Genomic DNA, 18,270 nt, shown 5'->3' on the forward strand with positions numbered 1-18,270 from the left:
GTGAGAATGTCGACTCCTACTTTAACTTGTTGATACCTCATTATATGTAAATAATATAATCCATTTATACTGCCCACATCTGTATGAGAGGAGGCTGAGACCAAACTCAAACATATGGCAGTTTAAAGGTTGTTTTACGCACCTTGTTGGCTATAACATGACTTAAAACAGTTTCTATGCGGTTAGGATATCGAGTAGATGAGTCAGTTCGGCGTTGAGATTCACCACACAACACTTTGAATAAATTTGCAGTCAGATCTTGGTCGCCAACAGATCCTTGCTGGACTTTAATTTGCAGCTGTCATCAATCAGACTGTTTGTGTTTGGATGTGTGCTGAATGCCGATTCAATCTCCCATCGACACACTTCCTGTTCTGATATATAATAGTACAGTAAAAGTTTGACTATAGGCAAGATAACATAATTTGCATTTTTTATAAAGGGAGATCGGTCTTTTCTTAGAAAGCAGCGGGTCACTTGTAGTAAGGAGCCTTTTCATGAACTGTAATCTATGTGCTGCAGTCATACGTGAGGAAATGTTAAAAGAAGTTATATTGTCCCCAACTCTGGACTGAATGTTGAAACTTGGGGGTCTTGTAAGAGTTTCCCCAAAAGAAATGTCAGCACATGTTACAGACACACTGGGCTGGTTCAGGTTGTTTATTTTGACACAGCATACAACAGCTTGTAACCATCAACATGTAAACATTCTGTATACACTGAAAGTGCAGATTTTACTTTGGTGCAAGACTTATTTTGTTCTTGATGTCGTGCTCTTTGCAGTGAGCTTGCCCCATATCAAAGAATGGGAACCGCAAACTGTGAAATAGTTTCAGGAAATAACTTCTTGTCTTGTTCTGACAAGAAAGGGCTTTGATGCAGTCACTCAGCTCAGCCCACTGACTGAGGAGAACATAGCAGGCATAAAAAGACAGAATGACTGCAAATCAGAGCTTAAAGTAGCTTTCTTTTAACACTCATTAATATGACAACATAGCACGTCTACAGTGGGTGTTACTGACCAGCATGTTTTCATATGATGTTTACGGTTTCTGCTATCAGTATGAACATTCATGCTTTTATGATTCATCCATGTTGGACAGAGGAAATCAGTGCTTGTTCATCATCCAAATCTCTAAAATTCAGGAGGATCCAGCCTGTGAAAGTGCTTTCATTTTTAACAACGGATTAACCCAGTATCATTTTAAAACACTGTCATCCGCTATTTGTATTTTTTTCAGGCATTTTTTTCGGGCATTTTGGAAAGTCAGTGTCTTTGTTTTTTTATTTCCAAATGGTGATGACCTCATTTGGCAATGAAGGTAGAAATACAGTATGTGAAGTTGCTGGAGCATGTTTGCTGCAGCACCTGTCTAAACACCGACTCAGGCTTACACAGGATCTCAAGATTGATTTTAAAAAGAAAGTCATGATTTGTATAATTTATAGGAAAACAGATGAACGTTAACATCGTTCTGACTGTTGTGATGTAACTCAGTTACCTATGCAAAGACTCTCCTCTCTTGCAGAATTCATGAAAAGTAGAAGAACAAAATGAGAAGTGAAACTTTCCATGACTTAACATTTATAAGCCAGTGATAAAACAGGTATATATTACATAAAGGCGCAGTGAGTATATTCTAGTTATTTGTAGTAACACAATCTTAAATGTAGACATTTCCAGTGAATGTTTCAGCATCGTTTTATCCACATCTTCAGTTTGTAGCACTTTTATAATGTCTTCTCTCGTTTGCAGTCGCTGCTCTTCGGGCTCAAATGTCAGAAACAGAAATAATCTTTATTGACTTTTTACCCATTTTTTTTTATCCATGTTGATGTGTGTCTTATAATCTGATCTATCTCAGTCAGATTCCTGTCAGATGGAGGAATAATATTTTTTTATACATCACAGGTGTCACTCTCTCTGTTTTCATTCAGTCCTTGATGGTGAGCGCTCCCTTCATCTCTTCCAAATCACTCAACGTGCTTCCCATAATTATCTTTAATAAAAATCTCTCTTTAAGATCAACAATCTTTTCTTTTCAGGCCACTTACAGTATTCACCGCTAACCTTTCAGTCTCAATCACCGTGTTGTTTCATCCATCATTATTTTAAGGTTAATGTTTGTTTAACCTTTCAGCTTTGACCTCTGCACAACTTGCACAGAACACGGATGATTGAAGAGTTGACGTTTGTTTAACCTCACTGGAGGTCTTTTTACGTAAGAGAGTCAGATAAATGACTAAAATGTGATGCAAGTGAGGTTAGTGAGATGGATTCCTGGACAAGGATGAGCGGCCTCAGGGTCTCCTTGAACTGTTACAGCCTTCACTTCACTGAGCTGGCAGTGTGGAGGTACTCTAAGAGGGCTGGCTGTAAGATGTAAGAGAATTTGCTATTAAACTTAGTTCATGTGAATGAATCAAGATTTGATGAAAGTCTGGTTCTCCTCGTTGGTTGGACCATACTGTAACCAGCTGTGCAGTCTGTTTGTTCACGTAGTGTCTTTTTAGGCTGGGTGAAGTCTGGCAGGTCAAGTGAATGTAATGACCCACTCAGCTGTGGTTGTTTAGCTCAGTTACATGATTACATCAAGGCCCGGTGTAGGAGCAATGGACTGTAAATGAAATGAAATGTCTTTGAACCAAAACTAATAACACACAGTTTACACTTAACTTATTTTATAGACAAATCTAGTGTTCAGGGTGCTGCTCAGTGACATGGATCAGTGGCACATGTGATTATCGTGGGCATTTACTGCTCCCATGATGTTTCCTGTAGATCCTTTAGCCTGCTGTAATGCTTCGGAACTGGGACTAATTGGAGTTAATGATTGATGTGGAGGGTCTTTGTGTAAAGACTGCAGCCTACAATATGAAGAGGACAGCTAAGGTCTAGCTAGTCACAAAGCTTTGATCATCACATCAATCAGTAACCATAGTGTACTAAATGACTCTTATCTTATTTTAATATATAGTGCTGGTAGAACTGACCGCGCAGCACACTCACATCATTGTTCATTGTTAATATCGGTTGCTGTAAAAGGACTGTAAAGTTGTTTTACCCCCAACAATAAAATGCAGTGTTGAGGAAGGGATGCAGGCTGTTGCCTATAGGCAGTCATGTGGGTTAACTAGTTTGTCTGCTGTGACCAATACAGCAGTAATGGTCGACGTTCCAGTGTCCTGTTTTCAGACTGGATATACAGTACAGACAGCTGCTGTCCCTGGGATGCTCTCTATGGATGACATGGGCACCGTCTAATGAATGATCAGTCATGTGACCCTGTCAAGACTTTAGTTGCCATTGTTTAAAATTGCAATAAGACAATGTGTTTAATATTCTCTTTCAATAGAATATAATTAAAAGTGAGATTTTTAAAATAAAAAAAGGTTTAACAACAACTCTGTGCTTGAGATCCAAGTGTGTTGGAGCTCTGACTTGGCAGATATGTGAAGATTCCCTCATCTCTGGCTATATTTCTTTTCTACCATTTATCATCTTAACAAATTAAATGTTATACAGCGGCTAGTTTACTCCTCCGGCAGACAGAGAGCAACATTAACATTAATGTGGAGTCATGTTCATGTCCACCTGATGAATGTAAGTCCAATATCTGCATTTTAACACTGCTCTTGGTCTCAATCAGCTCCTGATGGGAACATCTGGCTCTTCAGCTGCTAAATGTTCCACTATGTTCACCAGCTAGTCGCTAGCTTTGTCCGTCTGCCGTTTGGTGGTAAACAGGGAGCATACTCCTGCCTGCTGCTACTGAAAATGATGCCGTGCAAATCCATGACAGAGAATCAAAAGAATAAAGTCGAGGGCTGTAAAACCAAAGCAGTGAGCTGAAAGACGCAGAGGAGCCGCAGATTCAGGTGATAATTCTGTGTGGCGGAGCGATGCCTTTCATGTTACTCATACAGTTGGCACTTGATCCATTGTTAATGTTGAAATATTTATTAGAGCAGTTTTAAAGCCCATATATTTGTTGAATCTGACAATTTCTAACTCTGCTGCCCTCAGTGTTGGTGTCAGAAATGGCGCAGTAGCAAACAACAGTGCACTCTGTTACAACCTTCAGGGACTCAGAGATAAAGGAGCTCTAATCAAAACATAGACTAAACCAATTGTTGTGTCATTTCCTACAAGCAAACAAACAAAATTACATGTAATCAGATAAACTTCAAAGACTATAATCACGATGAAAATTCCTCACAAAGTGGCTTTAAAGTTTTAGATGAATATGATCAGGCATTCATCCGGGCCTGCAACTAACAACTATTTTCTTTATGGATGTGATGGACAGATTCATTATTTTCTAAATTAATTGTTTTGTCTATAAAACATCAGAAAACAGCAAGAAATGTCCATCACAGTATCCTAAAGCAAAAGCTGATGTCTGACAGATTGTCCAAACCCCCAAAATATTACATTTACTATAATGAAAGTATAAATAAAAGCAGAGAACGATTAATCAGTTATCAATGATGATTCATTGTCTTTCCATCAACTAATCAATGCAGCTCCACATTCATCACTTCACACAGATGTGCAGGCAGTCTGATGACAGTCTGATCAGTGGTCGTCTCTGTTTTAACTCTGCCTGCTGTCTCTCTTTCTCTCTCCAACTATTCCAGCGATCCATCTAATCCTTATATTTGGGTCAGGCTAGAGAATGCTGAATCCAGGCTACAACACAGTCATTAGTTTAGTCATTTTCTCCAGACTAGTTATAGAGACGAGTTGTTGTAAACCTGGAAACACACACACGGTGCTGCGTGTGATGAGAATGTCATCTAAAAATCACCACGTGTCCGTTTTGGAAAGAAATGTCATGTTGTCAGTGAAAACATGGATTACCTGTCGTCATTGTTTATGTTGTACTTTGCTGTCCGTATCAGCGATTAGGTGTCACTTTTCAATTTCACTCTTTAACATCTGGTATTGTCATTGTGCTTTTGTAAACCCTGATTCTCGTCTTGTTTTTTGTGCTGTCACCCTCCCCCTCCCTGCCAGTCTTCCTCTACTTCCCCTTACCAGCTGATAACATGTCAGGTCATCGGTCGCAGTTAATGACATCACAAAGTATGAAGCCAGTAAGAGGCTTATGGGGCTGTTGCTTTTCAAAATCAGGTTTTGTCAGAAGCATCAGCAGCAGCCGGAGGGAGGTGCTGTTTGTGTTGCAGAGACGGTTCACAGAGATGACAGCTTAAAGCGTTACCATCTGACTGATGTCTCCTCCCACCGTTTGCTCATTTCGTTTGATATACAGATCTTGTTTTACAGAGAGAGGGTGACATTGCAGTGAACGAATGATAGGTGACTCAGCTAAAAACACATTTTGATAAAAGCTTCCAGAACAAGACATTAACAATAGCAGAACACGTGCAGAGTGTAATGCAAAGTAGCTCAGTGGTACATCATAAAATACTTCCTCTGTCACGCTGAGTCACAGAAGTGTGGATTCAAATGTATGTTTGTTATCAGCATTAATCATTTCAGTTTGTGCTTTTATCTATTACCAGAATTACTTTTATCTACCACATTCATGAACAAAATATAAAATTCTTGGCTGAACGTAATGTCTGGTGGGAAATCTACTCATTTGGTCGACCGAGGCAGCAGACAGATTTAACATAAACAATTAAACCAAGATGCTGTTGTAATTTAGCCCTGAAGCTTGTATTGTTCATGTCCTGTCTGAGCGATGCATAATGAAGAGGAACAGTCTTGTTTTTCCTCCAAATGTTTATCATTTTGCAATCAGTGTCGGCAATGCAACATTTGTGTTGAAACACAGGTTTCACTGAACAAATAAAGTCAGCATCAAGCACAGTAGAAAGCATGAATGTGAAAATCTTTTTAATAAAGTATATATGAGCAGCAGTGTTCTAGTATGATACATGCATTGTATCATTCAGAACCGCCTTCAGTTTGTGAATAATTACAGTTCATCTTATAATTGTTTCTGCACCTACAGTACAGTACAATACACATGCTAAGCTTGTTGTTTTAGGCATCCAGGGCGTTATGAATCATTTTGGTTGATGATGTCATTTCATTTTGATTGATTGTGGGCGAAGCAATTGTAGTAGTTTGTCTGGGTATTAGTGTCCACCTCTGTTGCTGTATGTGGGAACATGGCACAATACATGATATTCATTAGCTGCTCTCATATTGATGGAAAAGTGTTTGATGAGGTTACTTACCGAAGCTTTTAGAGTCACATGTGAAAGATGCAACTGTTCTTCATGCATTTGCTCTGAAGATATTATGGATATCTGGATTAGATGGTGTTTGTGTTGCTTGTTAAGTATTGTACCTGTTATATAATGATGCTCCATCAGGACTGGATAAAAACATGAAGTGCTTGTTGCTTGTTTCAAATGAGTGAATTTATTTTGTCCTACATCTGATTAAAAAAAGACATCATAATTATGTGACTTGAAAAACAGAAAAAAACATTGTTAATGTTATTAGTAACACTTGTGCTTTCCCTACTTGGAAAAGCCAAAATGTCTGCAGTGAAAAAGGCCTTATTTGCTTTATTTCTTATTAAAAAGGCAGTTACAACAGTGTTTTTTATAATGCATGAGCAAAAGGTTGAAAGAAGTTCCTTGCAAAAATCTGTTTTGGTAAGGATGACACAGAAGAATGATTTATGATTGTCTCAGGCAACATGAGTTAATTATTACCCTCCAGAAGGTTTGCTACAGGTTTCCTCTCTTCTTCTTTCCCTTTTAATAATGTCAGATCTACTGTATCGTAAATGTGTAGTGATCACTGACATCACTGTAGATGTCACATTTTTCAAGCTTAAGCATCTGTACAATGATAGCAGACATCAGAGTAAAACTCACAACTGAAAAATATTCAGTAAATGTGATTTCAGTCACACATTGAACAATCATCAAGTCACTTTTAAGTTTTACAGAGACAAAAAATGGATGAAACGTTTAGTCATAATTCAAGATACGTGCGTTTGACTGACTCCTCTTCATGTCTGTCTTTTACTGTAGCTATCAGTGATGTCCAGATTTTAAACACACACTGAACCTTCCTCCCATCATGGACTCCAAGAAGCCGAGCATGCTGCAGCATCTCCGCCAGAAGATGCTGCCAAAACTCCGGCGGGACAAGACAAGCGCAAGCAAGGCGGTCGTCCATCTGGAACACACCATGGACCAGCGATGCTCCTCCGTTCCCGACATCAGGGACATGAGGCAGGAGTACTTGCGAGTCCCCTCCAGCTCGCAGCTCCAGCACTACAACACTCTCAGCTACAGCAACCCCTCCACACCACTTCTCAAGTCTGCTAGAGGACCGAGAGGAGGAGGGAGTGGCCTGAACATGGGAGTAGCAGGTGGAGGAGCTGGGAGGAGTGAACAGAGACTAAACGTGCCTGCAGACTGCACAGACTGGGCTTCCTCCCAGGAGTCTTTCATCAGCCTCTGTCAGGAGGGGGACAGTTCCCCGGAGTCAAACTACAGTCCTGCCAGGGGCATGGAGCCTGAGGAGCTGGACCTGCCGGAGATGATGACCGTCTACAGCCCAGCCCTTCCCTCTTTGGAGGTTTCCCAGGACAGCTTACAGGTATAGAAGCTGCATAGTATCAGAAGCTGCATATTGTATCAGTGTTTAAAAAAAATACAGATCAGTTCTCAGATAAACAAAGCTCTTTAGACAATATAGTAAAGGTTGCATGATTCAGAGAGATATTAGATATCTTATTTCAGATTGATGTTTTCACTTTATATTTTATGCTGTAGAAGAAACTTTAACAGTGAGTGTGACGGCAGAATGAGCTTGTACAGTAGTGATGTTGTTCTCCTGTAACACACAGGAAACGAGATAATGGACTTACAATGAAGTGGGTGGTTTATTGTCCATTGGCGGGTGTCACATGTGTTTGCACAGGACGTACAAAGTTTAAGTGTTCTTTACGCTTGGAGGAACTGGATGAAGCTGAAATCGGAGTTCCTTCCAAAATCAATAGTCTCCAGTATCACTGGGTAAACTCTGGCTGTGTGTGTTTTTACGTTGCCGTCATGAGCTTGAGTGGCTCATATCTTTGCAACATTGTGACACTTTCAGCAGTGACAAGGATGTGGATTTGAGTGTGCCAAACTGGCCTGGTCACATTTAGTACATGCTACACTTTTCTCTTGATTGAATTGATCTTTTACGCTTAAGTTTAAGAGTGAAGATCAATCACAAATCATTAGAAACTTTTAAAGTCCCATCAGGCAACTTTAAGGGCCAACAGGTGGAAAATCAGGAACTATGAGCAGGTCAGGTGCAGCAACTTTGCTTTATCTCAGGGTTTGTGAGTTGACAGGGTTCATGCGTGATCGAGAGACAAAATGGTTTTGTCATTTTCAAGGTGTTGTAAGTTTGCTCCAGAAGTTTTGACATGCATGGAGAGATTTCATTCTCTCAAACACATAAAAATATTACTTCACACCAGAAATGAACATCAAAAACAACATTGAAAATGACATTAAAATATATTTTAAAGTGGGTTACATGTTCCTTTAAATGCAAAAAAACTGTTTTGTTGTTTGTCTTTGTGCTTTACAGGAAATGTACACATTTCTCTTGTCTGTAGATGTTGCTTTGCCTGCTTATGGACACTACAGGGCGGAAAGGCTTATTATGAGTGTACTTAGTGAGCAAATGAATGATTAATTTACTGTCTGTCTTAATGTGGTGCCTCAAATCACAGTGAAACTGCTCGTCTTTTAACATCTGACCTGGAGGAATTAACTTCATTCATAAATTGTTTCAATCAAAAAAAAGAAAAAGCTACATCATCCTCTATGTCCTGAGCTGCTGCTGGTTGTTATTTCTCCTAAATAGTTTACAAACCACACCCGGTGTCAGTATACACAAAGCAGACCTGTCAGTCATGTTTTTATAGAAGTAATTATCAGTAGTACTTTATAAACATGGAGCAGTTTTTCTAGATTAGTGAATACTGCAGCTAACAGACATGATATCTCTCTAAATTGAACAAGCCTTTATTCCAAAAATGTTGACTCACTGGGCAGCGAGAAACCATTTTTATACCCTCGTTGATCTTTATACTCTGGGTTTAGTGGAGTGTTTGTTTTGCTTTTTAACAGTGGTACACGTGTGTGTTTTTGTAGGATTGTGAATTATGTCTTAATCCGTGTTACAATGGAGACTTGTTCAGTATTGATTCCTGAAAATTAGCTTTAAGATTCTTTTGCAAGCAGTATTACTAATTGCTCTTCATATTCATTAGAAGGACAAAAAAAACCCACAGTTTGACAAACAGGAGCTCCTCGTCCACTCTTTTTCACTTTGGAGTTTTTTAGGGCTATAACTAACAATTATTTTAATTATTAATTAATCTGTGGATTATTTCCTAATTAATCAATTAGTTGTTTGGGCTATAAAATGTCGATGATCGTTCCTTAAAGCCAAGATGCAACCTAACATGTCTTGATGAACAGTTCACAACCCAAAGATATGCAGTTTACCGTCATAGAAGACTAAAGAAACCAGAAAATATTCACATTTGAGAAGCTGGAACAAGAGAATTTGGGCTTTTTTTTCTCTATAAATGACTCAAAACAATTAATTGATAATCAAAACAGCGATTAGCTTTCTGTTGATCAACTACTCGATTAATCGACCAATCGTTGCAGCTCTATTTTTTTTTTTTGTTTATTGTAAACTGGACAACATTATATGGTTCAACATCATTGATCTGGTTGCGTTCAGGGCAGTGCTTGTCTCAGAAGTTTGGACACACTAGTCCAGTAAAAGCAAATCCCACAGCTTCTATTTAAGGGAAGAGAGGGGTCTCATGAAAAAGCATTAAACAGCCAGAAGACATTAGGTGCACTGTAGATGTAGATTTGGTAACTTCCTTGCAATTTCATAAGAAAGCTGTTCTAACCCTGCTCTTTTCACCATGTTGTGAACTTCTGCTAAGAATACTGTTATTTTATAACTTAACACATATTTGTGCAGTCTCTATGAGGAAAAAACACATTTCCAATCATTTCTCCTGTAGCTTTATGAATGAATAATTTCTGTATTATTATAATCATCATTATTATTATTATTATTATTATTATTAAGATACAATTAAATCTTATTGTACAGTCACACAGTTTTCCATGTTAAAATGAGCTGTATCAGACTAATCACCAGGCAAAACTGGACACAAGCACTGCCAAAGTCATCCGTAGTTTACAGGTAGTAGCTTCAGGTGTTTTTGAGGAGTGAATATGTCATTATAAAAAGATAATGTGATATCAGATTTCTTTATGATGTAATTGTTTACATACAGAACAAAACCTAGAGACGCTGGTGAATTCATAGCCTGACAGTCGTGTTTGCTAACCATGCTATTATTTTGAAGCTCACATTTCAGTAAATGCCTTGTACAGTGGATAATTCTGTGAACAAAGGAAAACAATTGTCTATACAAGAATTCACCCAGTCGCTGTCAGAGTTTTGTCTTCAGATGAAAGCTGCTGGTGTTGAGCTGCCATCCACTTTCACTGTTCCCTTACTATGATAAAAATAGGTGATAAACCCTCAGAGTGAAAGTAGGGCTGCCAACTCTCACGTGTTAACTGTGAGACTTACGCAATTGACATTTTTCACACACTTGTATGCCACATGTCCATTTTTTCACACGGTGAAAGAGGACACTGATAAACAGACAATACAGAGCAGCACTGTGCAGCAGCGAGTATTCAGACCATTAACGGAAACCAAGAAATACACATAAATCTATAATATTGTAATTTATTCCCATGCATGCTGCTCAGAGTCATTACACTTGGTTGTAAAATGCGTTTTGGTGATCTGAACACAAGTGGACAACCGAGACACATCACTGTTCACACCTGTGTTTATCATGCGTCTCCAAGGTGTCCACTTGTATTCAGATTTCGTTATTGCCTACGTCACCTCTGCTAGAAGGTCCAAGAACCCTGCGCACAGTTATTATATCAGTCTGTCGCCAGACAAGCACCAGATTTATTTTGCACATGCTAGATAAGAAAAAAATGTTTCAAGAACTAATATACATATCCGGGATATTCCAACTGTTGAGATAAACAGAAAAAAGTAATTTGGTATTGGTGTGCTGTCATCAAAACAACCACTACGTCCTGCATTGATGATGTATTTTCCTGTTACGTCCTTGTCAGGGACGCATCAGGGCACATTTGCGTTTACACTACAAAAGATATGTGGTCGAATGCAGACTACCTCGGCAAATGGTTTGAGTGATCGGATCACAATGCGTCTTGATGGTCATTTACACTCATATTTAGCACTGTCCACTTGTGATCCGCTCACTCAAGAGGCATTTTAAAACCAAGCGTGAACAGGTCTTCAGTCAGTGGCTCCTCTGTCAGCAGCACAGCGTGACAGATGCTGACATGACAATCACATTGGTTTTCCACCGATGAAAATTGCTGAACCAAATATGTCGCTGTACCGCAACAAGCAAATAGTAAATGTTTGATGACTTTGACACCACACCCTTGATGGTGTTACTGTGATGACACAGCATCTGGTAAACTCTATCATGTTATGTCAGGACTTAAAGTCTTTTGAAACCTTTTTTCAAAATCAAGACGTGTAACCTTAAAGATCACTGGCTCACTCCTGTTGTAGGGTCAGTAACTATTCCAGCACAGCTACACTGTATACAAAGCACCATGTATTGTACACTGTGTGAGAATCGGGGACTTAATAACAGCTCCGCGGTATATTTTTGCCCCGGAGCAGGTTAACCCAGTCGTCATCTCTTGAACTCTGTGTCCTTGACATTTTGTTGCAAACAGGAATTTCTCCATTCTTATCTTCATTCCTGAAACACTACCTTTATGCGTTTTTTTTTTTTGTTTTGTTTTTTTTGCTAAACAACATATGCACTTTCTCCTGTTATGTGACTAGTCTATGTTATACATTAAGGTCCCAATGTTTTTCTATAATTAATGTATAATATGTTGGATATGTTGGATATTAACAAAAAGGAATAATGCTGAACCTTTTCTTTAGTTTATAGCAAAATAATCCTAATGGTCCTTCATGCTTTAAATTCCACAGAGAGGTAAAGCCTCAGAGTTGTTTTTACCCTGAACTGAACAACGGAAAGTGAGCTGGAAAGGCAATTTCCCCCTTTTTCATTACTATGTTCTCTGGTTTAGTTTGTTCAGTCCCCAGGATACAGGAATTTTTAATAAATGCGCAGAGGATTTGTCGTGGTGATAGAAATGCCAGAGAGATCAGTTCCTGAAATGAGCTGGTCAGCAGACTGAAACTTTCCCTTTTCATCATCTGGGACTTAACACTTCTTCACAATCCTCGTCATATATGAAATCACAAGATAGATTTTTGAAGTGTATTTATCTTTGTCTCTGCAGTATGATAGTCATGATTTCAACAGTCATGTGTTAAAAGACATGGACTATCAAAATGTAAGTGCTGCTGTTCAATCTGGTGAGGGTGATGTCATTTTAATACTATTAAGTTAGGTGTCTGCCAAGGATTTATCTTAAAATAATAACATCAAAGGTGAGTTTAGTTGGGTTTATCCTGAACTACATCTCTGTGGTTAATGGGACTCTGCAATCGATTGTTTCTGTCAAGTGTTTTTGTTACATGTTGCATTGTGCTTTGACTGACACGCGCTCATGTCAAAGTTTAATTCCAGATTATTGTGCCGTGTTCAGGACATAATGGGGCAGTAGGCGGTGTGTGTTTTTCAGTGTTCAACGTGTGTCATCCTGGCTTTTGTGGCCGGTCAGGGTCGGGATGCTGAGCTGAGTGATTCCAGGCGAGCAGGGTTTATTCACTGAAAGATGGTTGGTTTACTGGAGAGGCTTAATAGTGATTAAATAATCCACTGCATGGACAGGAAGCATAGATAGTGAACAGCAGCGGACTTTGCTTTTTTATATTTATTAAAATTTAAAACATGGGTAAAATAATACAACTAAAATGTAAATAAATTAGGTAAGTAAGTGAAAAACATGTGACTGTGACATGAAAGTAGAACAAAACAAAAAGCTTCAGATCATAACAGCCAACATGTGTGGGATAGGCTTGTGATAATGCAGAAACAACAATTAATCATTTCTTCTTCTTCTTCTTCTTCTTCTTCTTCTTCTTCTTCTTCTTCTTCTTCTTCTTCTTCTTATTCTTCTTCTTCTTCTTCTTCTTCTTATTATTATTATTATTATTGTTTTTAAAGAATATTGAACAAGCACAAAAACAAAACTGTGCCTTACTGTATGTGCTTAAACCCCTAATTACAGCATTTTGTGAATTTGCTAACTAATAGCAGAACAACACAATGAGACGAAGGGAAAACTAACATGACAATATAGCAAAAAATGATACACTATATTCAGTATTAAATTAAATGTGTGAAAAATTCTAATGACATCAAAAATTGAACATATGAGTCGAGAATATATATATATATATATATATATATATATATATATATATATATATTTGTATATGTATATATATATATATATATATGAAGGAAATATGGGACTTGATCTGAAACCCTAATACTTTATTTGTACCAAAGGAAATGTGCCCATAGCGTTGAGTATCCAAGACTGCCAAGTACTGAAAGTTGATATCAAATGTCTGGTCAGATTCATAATCTTGTACATATTCTTTGATCAAGACTAATTGGGCAAAGTTCTTGTGCAGCTGTTTGTGTTCAGACAACATTTAACATCTGAGAAGTTTGACTTCCTTTGTTAAAATTCTAAAAATGGGTTTTGTAGAACAACAGACATATTCAGGTTGTACGTGATATTTATATCTATTTATACATGATATGTGTTCATATTCAGACATAGCTGTTGACCTGCCCAAAAAGTCTAGGTTACATCAGATATACTACTGCTGCTACTAGTGATACAATAAACAATAATAATGTTTTTGTGTGTGTGTGTGTGTGTGTGTGTCCAGTCTGACATGGGCAACGAGACTCTGAGTGTGTCGGAGAACTTCAGGGATCCTCTCAGGTCCTACCTGCTCACCATCAACCTGAAGGAAGGACGCAACCTGGTCATCAGAGACCGCTGTGGTAAGAACATCATCTTAACACTGCCTACTTCTACAACTGCTGCACCAGTGTTAACAGTATCACTATAGTGATGATATCACTATTAATAACACTTCCACTATACTATATTAGCTTTATCACCTATGTGTATGGTGATGATGTGACACATGTTATTTCACGTGTGCTCAATGGAATGTACACAGCAGATCTGATGGTGTATGCGTGTACTGTAGTATTGCTTGCAGAAGGTTGCAGCAGTACAATGAGCCAGCTTAATGTAGGTGGATGTTAAGATGGTAAATACCTGGTAATGCCCGATATTATATAAACAACACTAAATCAACAGGATGCACAGCAACCTTGAGCAACCTTAATGGTCAGAACAGGGAAACTGAGCAAATGTTTGCATGTTAGAAAAAAAACATTGCGGTATTTACATCTGACAGTAAGACACAATGTCGTTTGTAGGCATTTTTCCTCAACAGGTACAGTATGTGCTGTGTGCAGTCTTTTTTTTTTTGACATTGTCATTTCTGTCACTTCTGACACATGCTTTCACAATTTGTCACAAATGACGTCGAGCACCACGTACTTGTTTTACATTTCTGTCTCAGTGAGTAAGTGCTACTACTGTTATTCATTTATTCTACCTGTTGGGTTCTCATGTTGCAACTTGTCCTTGAATGTGTTGTATTCTTTTTCCATTTCATTTTCTTTTGACTTACATGTCTTTATAGTACTGCTGAAAAAAAACACGCATCATTGAGGTTTTGTTGTGTCTTATCGTGGCACATCTCGGTTTGGTTTCTGAAACTAGCATCTAAACATTTACAGTCATATGTGCTCAGAGAAGAGTGTTCTGATGTGAACCTACAAGAAGACATCACCCCTGCCAGTGTATGTTTTTCTGCTTGTGTGTTTAGCCATGACTCCTTAATGACGGCCAGGAATGTTCAGTATGTTTGATTACACAGTATTATTGACTCCAGAGACACCAAAGACAGCTGAATGAAGCTCCTGTAACAGCCGGGACAGGATTCCTCACAGCATATTGGAACCTGTCTGAGCCACACCCAGTAATTATTACACCAGGCCATTCACTCAGAGCATGTCCTTGTTCTTGGGGTTATTCTCTCATGTCGCTGTGAATTTACACAACCACGCTCTGTGTAAAGATAGTATAGAAAAGGAAGGGGGAGGATCAAGTGGCAGGAGGATTTGGTTTCACCGCATTATTGTTAAGACCATATGGTTTTTTAAAAGCAGCGCAGGTTTTTATTTTTTTATTTTTTGTTTGATCAGATTATATACACTGCATGCGGACAGGCACGTGCACAGATAGACCACAGGTGGTACTCAAGCACCGGCCCTTTTGGCCTCTGACTAGATAAGTGCCCTTTCTGCACGACTTTTTCTTTCTTTCTTTTTCTAATTTTATGGCATCAATTCTCAGTTAAAAGCGTGTTGTAATACCCAAGACCTGCATTTGAGTTCTAATTCTGCGAGACTGCACAAGCCCTTGCCCCTCCCTCTTTGACTTCCCCTGTCACAACCACCACAGTTAACGCACGAAAAGCGAGCGCCATGCAGAGAAGCGTGATCCACGTCTCCCTGACGTGCCTTCATTGGTGACAGCCATGCGACGATAATGTTTGTCCTCGGCCCCAGCACTGTTTGTCACTGTTGTGAAATTAAACCACTATTAAAACATTTCAATACAGCAGACAGCCTAACACAGGCAATAACCCAACATTAACAAGTAAGCTAGTCTAGCGTAAAATAGCATCGTCAATGAAAACGAGTGAACTCCGGTAGGCTAGTTAATTCCTTTTATCAAGCAACTGAAACAAATGAATATGCATTAGGTGGTCTATATGTCAATATTTATGCAGTCATACTTGGATATCTCTCCTCTCCTGTCCTCCTCTCTCATTATCTCCCCTCCTCTCCTCTCATCTCCTCTCCTCTCCCCTCCTCTCCCCTCCTCCTCTCCTCCTGTGTCAGCAGCTCTTCTGTTAGCAGCAGTATTCATGGCCCCGGAGAAATTAGCTGCAGGCTCTATTAATGCCAGTAGAGCTCCTCACTCACACAACTCCCCCCTCCTTCCCCTTCACACTCTGCCAGCCATCTTTAAGGTGCTATGACTTCTTCCTCCTCTTCCTCCTCTTTCCATCCTGTCTCTGTTTTAATTTTTATTCTCTGAGGGGTTTCCACTCTGAGAAAGAGTCTGAATTTGTTGTTGAACATGACTCAAAGGTCAACCTGATGAACTTTTACTTCCTGAGTGTAAAAGTGTAGATTGAGATCTAGTTCAGGTTGATTTTATTCTTAAAAAAACTTAAGGATTTGGTCTGATGAGACGCAGCTTTGAGACAGTTTGATTCCCTATTGATTGTAAAATTGATCAAAGTTGCTCCGGTTGGTTCCTTGGTTCACTGTGTGTGTTCATACAGCAGCAGCATCATTGCTGCGCTGCCTGCTGATCAATGAGATAACCCAACAGAAGTGTAATTTGAATTCATGTAATCAGTTGCCCTTTTTTTTCGTTTGAGCACCTGCCCCCAAAATGTCAGTGCACGGTCCTGCATGTGGAACATATGCTGACAGTTGCTGATGGACAACGCTGGTTTGTTTCATAGCAGGTTTATAATGTAAACCTCATATTGTAACAGCAAAACACACAGAACTAGACAATATGCAGGAGAGTATGAGCTGATGGTCCACACTGTGTTTGATAGCGTGCTGCCCTCAGCTGGTTAATTGACAGAACTGCTAAAAGTCACAGATGATACTTCATTCACCATGGAGTGAAAACAATTTGTCAGAACAGCAACAAATATGAGATATGTAGATCTAAAAATAATGATAAAAAGAATCCTCACGCAATCACCAGTCATAAAACACTAGTAAATACACATAAACACACACATTGAAAATATCATTTCACAGTGGAAGCCGAAATCTGATTGGCTATTGATTCAGGAAGTTGTGGCCCATCGGTTGGGGAGGGGAAAAACCCACATCCTCCATACAGACACGAAAGATGACACTATGCATGCTGGTCCCTCCTCTTCTTGGAAACCACAGCAATGTTGTAAATGTCCTTAGAAGTTAAGAAACAAGTGTAAATGGCTACATGAAAACCTAGTTTTGATGGTAGAAGCATGTTATTTTATCAGTTCTCTGAAATCAAGTATAAACAGTCAGTGGTGACAACAAGTTGACCCTGCTTTTGAATGTGTCAGATGGAGTGAGCAGAGGAGCAGTAGAGTCCTTAACGTCTTTCAGACTGTTAACCTTAATCATGCTGACTGGCAGACCCTAGAAGTATACTTGTACTCCAATTTTTCATGACTTTGTCTATCAGTTTGTTCCTTGTGACTTTGTGACAATTCTGTCTTTGCAGTGTTAATAGATGGAACTATTTATTGAGTTCATGTTTTCCAGGGGTCCTAATTTAAAGTATCACACACTATCAGGGGTGTAGGGCACTCTGTCATTTTGAAGGCTTTGTAGAAATAAAAGCTGTAATTTGTATTAAAGAGAAGTATATATTTTCATTTTATACACTATGCAAATTACATGTAACCTTCCTAAAATAATAATAATAATCTTTTTTTCAGATGACATTAATTACATAACTAATAATGTTTTGAGAAGAAATGTTAACATTTTTCTATGATTCTCCAGGGATCCCAGTCAGTAGTCCTTGTATGTTAAATATGTTGGTAGGATGAGGGTTGATTCATAATAATAATAATTAGTGGCCTGTGAAGTCGGGAGCAAAACCTTTCCAAAAAATGTTTAGCAGCAGAAAATATCTCCATCAACAAGCATGTGTCCTTATGAAGTGTCATTTAACAAGACGCTGAACCAACCAGTCTGATCAGTGTAAGGAACATAAATGAGAAGTAAGATTAAATAATCCTGCTTTTTTTTTTGTTATGTTCATTCTCAGGTACCAGCGACCCTTACGTGAAATTCAAATTGGACGGTAAAACGTTCTACAAAAGCAAAGTGATTTATAAAAACCTCAACCCCACATGGAATGAGTCCTTCTCTTTACCTGTGAAGGATCTGAACCAGAGACTATACATCAAGGTAATCACTCTGTCACTCCTCATGAGATAAATACTTTATTCTGTTCTATAGAAGTTCAATATTTTACACCGTTTATGGT

The 18,270-nt window shown here is 38.7% G+C and overlaps 1 protein-coding gene across 5 annotated transcripts in view; it reads left to right on the forward strand.

Moving 5' to 3' along the window:
- Window positions 1-18,270, forward strand: part of LOC121893881 (multiple C2 and transmembrane domain-containing protein 2-like) — a 38,875-nt gene that overhangs the window by 294 nt on the left and 20,311 nt on the right. For 4 of the 5 annotated variants that reach the window (XR_006095443.1, XM_042406051.1, XM_042406023.1 and 1 more), the window contains exons 2-4: window positions 7,024-7,597; window positions 13,994-14,111; window positions 18,049-18,191. Coding sequence is in view for 4 of the 5 variants with exons in the window: in XM_042406051.1 (XP_042261985.1) it covers window positions 7,073-7,597; window positions 13,994-14,111; window positions 18,049-18,191 (786 nt within the window). In the remaining variant the exon portion in view is untranslated. Of the gene's footprint in view, window positions 1-7,020; window positions 7,598-13,993; window positions 14,112-18,048; window positions 18,192-18,270 lie in introns of all 5 variants that reach the window. The other variant, XM_042406042.1, reaches the window with a different exon arrangement.

This window comes from Thunnus maccoyii, chromosome 1 (genome assembly GCF_910596095.1).
Source record: "Thunnus maccoyii chromosome 1, fThuMac1.1, whole genome shotgun sequence".
Lineage (NCBI taxonomy): Eukaryota > Metazoa > Chordata > Actinopteri > Scombriformes > Scombridae > Thunnus > Thunnus maccoyii.